The sequence below is a fragment of the Acartia tonsa genome, chromosome 13, assembly GCF_053477335.1.
Source record: "Acartia tonsa isolate MP-2025a chromosome 13, ASM5347733v1, whole genome shotgun sequence".
Classification (NCBI taxonomy): Eukaryota; Metazoa; Arthropoda; class Copepoda; order Calanoida; family Acartiidae; genus Acartia; species Acartia tonsa.
The window spans coordinates 5,823,199-5,831,253 of record NC_137272.1 but is presented as its reverse complement, the minus strand read 5'-3'; the positions used below and the strand labels follow the sequence as shown (position 1 = coordinate 5,831,253).

General features: G+C 30.4%; 1 protein-coding gene across 1 annotated transcript in view; it reads left to right on the top strand.

Moving 5' to 3' along the window:
• Positions 1-3,531: 3,531 nt before the first annotated feature.
• Positions 3,532-8,055, top strand: part of LOC145335058 (transcription factor collier-like) — a 49,091-nt gene continuing 44,567 nt past the window's right edge. Inside the window, exons 1-4 of the mRNA XM_080180751.1 lie at positions 3,532-3,631; positions 5,612-5,714; positions 5,964-6,020; positions 7,506-7,569. Of these exons, the coding sequence (XP_080036877.1) occupies positions 3,537-3,631; positions 5,612-5,714; positions 5,964-6,020; positions 7,506-7,569 (319 nt within the window). The 5' untranslated portion in view covers positions 3,532-3,536. The remainder of the gene's footprint in view (positions 3,632-5,611; positions 5,715-5,963; positions 6,021-7,505; positions 7,570-8,055) is intronic.

Sequence of the window (8,055 nt, the reverse complement as noted above, 5' to 3'; positions counted from 1 at the left end):
GAAATATGTCCTGTTATATCAAATATAAAGGTTTTTAAAAGCGAAGCTTTTCTATAATTAGGGTATTAAAAGCGAAGCTTTTCTACATATAATTAGGGTAGGTCCGTACGTCCGTCCGTCCGTCCGAGATAGATAGCTTTTATTCGTTAATTTAGGCATGTTAGAATTGTCCTATCGATTTCAAACTTTGCATGATAATTCCTGTAGTAGTTAGGTACGATTTAGAAAGCGTAGCAACTCTATACTCATTATCAGAATGTCCGTACGTCCATTTTAAACATGTTGATTTTTCTACTTTTTTAACAACAAATTTTTATGTGATCTAATTATTCGTTTGATCTGATTTTTGGTATATTGATTCCTGGGACAACAAAGAACAATATTATAAGTGAAGCAACTCTATAATCAAGTCCTAAAAATGTAAGTATGTCCATAAACATTATCCTGTATCAAGCAGTTTTACAACAAATTTACTTACAATTTTGCTTTGACTCTTATAAATTTATATTATGAAAATTAAGTTCTAACACTATACAAGTGTTAATGTCCGTTTGTCCTACTGTTTCAGTGCTTCGCTTTTATGGATGTTGTCATCCTTGTTTTCTAAAGCTTAGGATATGGATCGAAAACTACTGAACCGATTGAGTTTTCCATTTCAGAGAAGCCTCACAAAGGTCCCGGGATGGTTTAGGTTTAGTTTTAGATTTAAGTATTGGGGTAGCGTTAGGCTTTTTTCTTTTTTCTCTGCCTAATCCTAGAGTTCCTAGATGCTAGGGGGCGCAGCTGCTAGTCTCAAAACAAACTACCAGAGCTAAGAGGGGAAATCTAAACTTTGTAACAATTGATATTAATGATAGGATATTATAGTTGTAAACTTTGTATTCAATTAGTTTTGTAGGTGTTAGTTTCTGGTCAAACTTTTTATCAATAAAAGTTTTAATAGACGGCTATGTAGCAAATCATCAATTAAAAGTAAAGTTTTCCACAGTTATAATTTCTTCCAAAGAAAGAGAGAGGGGACAATGGGCTGTTTATTACACTAGTCCCCAAAAGTTTATAATATCATTGGCTTAACAACCTTTGGGGCTTTAGTGAATTTTGATTGGTTAGTTTATTAAGTTAAGTGTTAACCATTAATTTTAATCTAAAGTAGGGGTAAATTTGTGTATTATCATTGGGGATATAATTATACATAATTAATTTATCGGTCATTTTTTTATATATCCCTTTAGATCCCTGGATTCCTACCGTCAGTAATAATGAATCTTAAATTAATCTTCAACTCTTTCTTTCCCCCAAATATATACAAAAGGCATAATTGCAAAGTTAAAGAATATTCATTTATCGTTTATTTTGCAATACCCGACATTTTCTATATTTAAGGCACCCCTAATAACAGTTCAACAACACCAAACCCATATGGGGCTCCACATATCTAAAGTTACCTAACCTAAGAGATTTATTACATTGATTTTAACAATAATTATTGAAATAAAACATTATTTCATGCTTAAAAATCTAAACCTTTCTAACCTTTTTATATATAATAGTAAAAAAATGACATCTTTACAAAAAGAAATAATAACAAAAAAGTAACTTTTGATCTTTTTTTTAATAATAGAATATATTTTTTTTGTTAAAATAAAATCCATTATGTCATCTAAAAAGCTTTAAGATCTAAAGAAAACTTTTTCGAATTTTAAATTGTAATGTAAACTAAAAAAGTAAACTTTAGTGTTCGGAGAAAATTGCAAAATAATTTAAAAAAACATTTCCAAACTTCTAAAGAAAAATCATTATTTAAACTTTTTATAAAACTGTTATTTACTTTTGTTGATTTTATCTCCAAATAGATATATACAGAAAATTAGTATGTCTTCGAGTTCCATATAAAGCCCCCTTAAACAATAAAAAAAATATAATGTAGATAGCTTCAAATAAGATTTTTTGCTGAAATTGAAAACCACCAAAAACTTGGACATATGAATAATACATCATTTCTATACATTTCAAAATTAGCCTGTTAAACATTAGTCTTGTTATTATATCGACAACTAGAGAGAGAAGGGACAGTTTATTACACTAGTCCCCAAAGTTTTGTAATAATAATCTTTTTTATCAACTTTGGGGATTTAACTTAAATTTCGATTGGTTGGGTAATTGAGTGTAAAACGTTTCACCAACAAACTTTAATCTACAGAAGGAGTAATTTTGTGTATTATCATCAGAGATGTACATTAATTTATCGGTCATTGTCTTATCCCTTTAGATCCTTGATTTAAATTGCATGTCATCACAGTACATCTTGGCTAACAGGATATTCAAATTTTAAATCAAATTGAAAGAAATCTTTTTATCCCTAACAAAAAAAAAGATTTGTTTGGGATTTTTTATTCATAGATTTGTAAATATTATAATATTTTTGTCATTTATCTAAATTCTGTCCAAAACAAGGATGACAACATCCATAAAAGCGAAGCACTGAAACTGTAGAACAAACGGACATTAACACTTGTATAGTGTCTGAACTGAATAAGCAGAATATAAAAGTATAAGATTTGAAGCAAAATTGTAAGTAAATTTGTTGAAAAACTGCTTGATACAGGATAATGTATATGGACATACTTACATCTTTAGGACTTGATTATAGAGTTGCTTCGCTTAAAATATTATTCTTTGTTGTCCCAGGAATAAATATACCAAAAATCAGATCAAACTGATAATTAGATCACATAAAAATTTGTTGTTAAAAAAGAAGAAAAATCAACATGTTTAAAATGGACATACGGACATTTTGGTAATGATTATAGAGTTGCTATGCTTTCCTTAATCGTACCTAACTACTACAGGAATCACCATGTAAAGTTTGACATCGATAGGACAATTCTAACATGCCTAAATCAACGAAAAAAGCTATCCGTTAAAAATTCGCTTTTAAAAAGGGATACATTAAAATTTGTATTAAAATGTGGTCTTATTGTTATTTTCAATATTTTCCATAATAGCGCAAGAAGCAGTCGATAGTGCCTAATAAAAAATGACATATGATAGGCCAGTATTTATTGCAAGTGACCTTTGGTACTAAGCGTTATCAATTCATATAATTATATTTGTTTTTAGAAATGTTTGGACTGCAAGAACCACTGCCTCAGGTTCGAGGCCCGATTCTCAAGGAAATTTAGTTCATTCTAACAATTAGGATTTTTTTTACTGTAGAAAATATTATTTGATTATCAAATTAATCTACAGCTCCTTTTTCCTCCAAATATTTAAAGTAGCCAACAAGGATTTTTTTTCCTTCAAATGACAGAAGCGCTGGAAAGTGTCATGTGTGACGTCATAAAAATACGTCTAAATCCATCTTTTTTTAAGGGTCTCCTTTCCCACTTCTCATCTCATCCTTCCTTTTAAAACATATTTTTATGACGTCAAACATGTCACTTTTCAGCGCTTTGAAATGACACAGATTAAGCATAAAGATTTATTGAAAAGCCTTGAAGAAATGATGAATGGGATTGTTAAACTAGGAGGAGCCGATGTTGGGGGGCGCAGGCGGTGCTGGGGGCGTCCCCATGGGGGGACACCATCATGGACTCGCCAGAAACTGGATTCAGCCTTTGGAACATCAAGGGTAAGATTATTTTAATTACTTAGGATCATTTCATAGCCCTCTTTTGTTTAGTATTTTCATTCAGTTGTATATGTTTAATCATAAAAAAGTTTAGTTTGCCTTTTTAAAAGCGAAGATTTTCTATAATTAGGGTCGGTCCGTCCGTCCGTAACGGAAAGCTTTTTTCGATAATTTAGGCATGTTAGAATTGTCCTATTGATTTCAAACTTTGCATGGTGATTCCTGTAGTAATTATGTACGATTTAGAAAGCGTAGCAACTCTATAATCATTACCAGAATGTCCGTACGTCCATTTTAACATGTTGATTCTTTTTTACTTTTTTAACAACTAATTTTTATGTGATATAATAATCTGATTGTTGGAACTACAAAGTACAACTTTATAAGCGAAGCAACTCTATAATCAAGTCCAAAAGTTGTAAGTATGTCCATAAACATTATTCTGTATCAAACAGTTTTTCAAGAATTTTACTTACAATTTTGCTTCGATTCATTTGCATTTATATTCTTATTATTCAGTTCTGACATTATACAAGTGTTAATGTCCGTTTGTTCTACCGTTTAAGTGTTTCGCTTTTATTGATGTTGTCATCCTTGTTAGGTAAGGGAAGGGGGGCAGATAATGGAATAGTTAAATGTTATATATGATTACGGAGTTGCTACGCTTAAAAAATTGTACCTAACTGTAACAGGAATCAAAGCTTAAGTGAATGGGACAATTCTAACATGCGTAAATTAGAGCTTGTTTCTATATGTTAAAAGCTTTGCTATTTTTGAAAATTTAAAACGTTGACAACAATTTTACTCTTTGACAGTCATGGAAAAAAATGTTTGAGGTTTCCGAGAAAAAAATAAACAGAGGTTCACGCATTACACCTCCGTTGAAAAAATCTCCGAGACAACGTCCCAATCTCTTTCCCCTCCCTCTCTTTCTTTTCCCTCTATCAAAAGAATAAAGAAGTAATTTTGTACATTTATATTTATTTATATATACTGTGGTGTATATAAAATATACTTTATACATTACCAAGCAGTCATGGATACACTTGTCGTCTGCCTACCAGGGAGGGATTAGGCACTTGAGCAAAATTAAAGCATATTGTCATTTTTATATAGGAAAATGTCTGGGAGGGAGGGGACATTAGGCTATTTATTACACTAGTCCCAAAAAATATATAATAACATTTTATTAGTCGTTGCTAAACAACTTTAGGGACTTTAATTGGACCACTAACGATTCAGCCACTAATTGTAATCTAGAGAAGGGGGAATTTTGTTTATAATCATTAAGAATGTATAATGTACATGAGTTAATCAGACATTGTCTTATCCCTTTAGATGAATGGAAAATGTATTGTTTTAAGGGAATTTGTTACGTATTTTATTAATCAAATAATTAATTAAACAAAACTAAATTGACCAAGACAGATAAGGACTAAAATAACTTTTATAAATAATTATTTACAGTGAAAAAACTTTCAAAACAAAATTTTCTTATGCAAATCACATATATTTTTCTTAACCTTATAGTAAAAAGCCATTACTGTAAAAATAGATGAATTGACTGGCAGTAAGGTAGGAGGAAAAACATTTTTGTGGCAGTGTAGTTTTCTTCTCTAGATAAAAAGGTGAAAAAATAGTTATATACAATGGTAACTTAACATATAATGGTTATTTTTATAGATAGGTAGGTTGGTCAATAAAAATAAGATTAAATTGGTAGTTATAATATTCAATCATTACTTTCTGCTTTGTAAAAAACATTATTAGGCAGCTGGTCAAAGTGTCTCAAAAATCATCCATGTGACGTCATAAAAATGATGTAGATGAGAGGAGAATTGGGAAAGAAAACCTCTACAAAGAGTTGGAAAATCCCTCTTTTTTATGACGTTAAATGGCCGATTTTGGGACATTTTGTCCCGCTACTGGAACTAGCTTTGATGTTCGAAAAAAGTTTAAGATTGTTAACTTTTTTTTCAGAACTGCCCCAGGATTGGGAAGGGCGCACTTTGAGAAGCAACCCCCTGCAAATCTGAGAAAATCTAATTTCTTCCATTTTGTTATTGCGCTTTATGACAGGAAATTTTGTGTTTGTCATGCTTAAAAATTTAATTGTGTCATATTCTTTGCTAAATTAACCTTTAAGTAAAGTAATAAAACTTTGATTAAAGTTGTCAATCAATTTTTAGAAATTTTTCTAAAAAATCAAATAAAAATATCTTTATATTTATAAAAGGCATTTTATTTATTCTGAAGTAAGGTATCATAATACTAAAGTATTGTTTGCAAAGGTGAAAAGTTAAAAAATTAAAACACAAAAATGCACAGAAATGGGCAACCAGTTGAAGTGGAACGGACAGCATTCATTGCTTTTGTTGAAAAAGATCAGGTATGTATGTAGATTGTATAGTTTTTACACATAAGATAGGTCAAGGAAAGATAGATGTGACTTCTCTCAACAAATTATTTCTAGCGTACTTTTATTTCACTTTTTTGAAGGGTTGGTAAAAAAACACATTTTTATTAAAAAAAGAACAAACAACTTTGTTTTTTTTTTGGTTTAAACCGTTTTTTTAGTTTAAACCAGTTTTTTTTTGTTTTTTTTTAATATTATCCAAATTATAGTATTCTGATTTAGTATAAAGTTAATTATCTGTATATTTTATATATCTGTATGTCTCTATTTCACATAATTACCAAAGTACCAAAGATTTAAACTATTAAATGAATTTTATATCAGGTATTTAGGTTTTTGACACTTATTTACTGTATTATTTACATTATAAAAAGATAAAACTGAAAAGATAGGCCTTTGTATAAATATTTTTCAAAAACCATCCCTAATTTGTTTTTTGTTATGTTTTTTAAGCTTGTTTTTTTTTGGTTTAAACCACTTGGTTTAAACCAAGTGGTTTTTTAATGCCAACCCTGCTTTTTTGACAAATCTGTTTTAATGAACTAAACATATTATGACCATTGGTAGTGTTTTAAAATTATAATCCTATTATATAAAGTAGTAAGCGTTTTTTGTTTGTCCCGAAGGAGCTCGCTATCGGCTGAACCGATATTGTTCTCCTTTACAGTGAAGCTTCGTATATGTCCTGGAAAGGTTTTAAACTATTTTTTGTGAGGGTGTCTTCACCCCCTCCCCATTTTTAGACACTACAGATTCGAATAAAAGAAATGATAATATATTAAAATTAAATCTAATGTATTTTTTTACAATTCATATATAGTTTGGTTTTTGGGGAAATATAAGTTTATGTACAATATTAGGTTTCCTTTCTTAATTAGGCGAATAATATCACTTTACATAGATGTGTGATTTATATGCAAATTAATCTTTCTATCGTTTTAATCTTATACTAGCGGCTACGCCCCATAATGGTTTTCGGGGAGGAGGAATGAAAGTCAACCCTCCACTATAAGTTTAATCTATCTATCTATCTATCTATCTATCTATCTATCTATCTATCTATCCATCTATCTATCTATCTGTCTGCCTGTCTATTATCTATCTATCTATATAGGAAGTGGATGGTGTACGAACTAGCAATGGAATACAGTATAGATTACAGCTTCTATATTCAAATGTATCTATCTATCTATCTATATAGGAAGTGGATGGTGTACGAACTAGCAATGGTATACAGTACAGATTACAGCTTCTGTATTCAAATGTATCTATCTATCTATCTATAAAGGAAGTGGATGGTGTACGAACTAGCAATGGTATACAGTACAGATTACAGCTTCTATATTCAAATATATCTATCTATCTATCTATCTATATAGGAAGTGGATGGTGTACGAACTAGCAATGGTATACAGTACAGATTACAGCTCCTATATTCAAATGTATCTATCTATATAGGAAGTGGATGGTGTACGAACTAGCAATGGAATACAGTATAGATTACAGCTTCTCTATTCAAATGGTGAGTTTCTATAAAATTATGATAATAACATCCATAAAAGCAAAATATCGTAGCTGTCTATAGTGTCCAAGCAAAATGGGGATAGATGTCACTGCTTTTGGGCTACCTATTCTTTTGACGTCAGGAAATACCCTATACCCCATCTCTTTTCTAGATGGTTTCCTTCCCCCTTCCCGTTCTCTTTCCCTCTACTATGACGTGAACAGAATAGGTTGGTCAAAAGCTGTGACATCTTTCCCCATTTTCCTAGGTCACTAAACACAGCTACAACATATTAGACGATCGAAAAAGAACAAATATAGAGCATTTAATATTCATCATTATTAAACATTTTTTATATTTAATCCCAAAATTACTCAAATAAAGGATGCTTATTATTAATTTTTCAAGACTTAATTATAGGGATGCTTCGCTAATCTAGTAAATGCTAAGGTGACTAACCCTAACCTACATACTAACTTTCTAGTAAGGATTATAGAGTTGCTA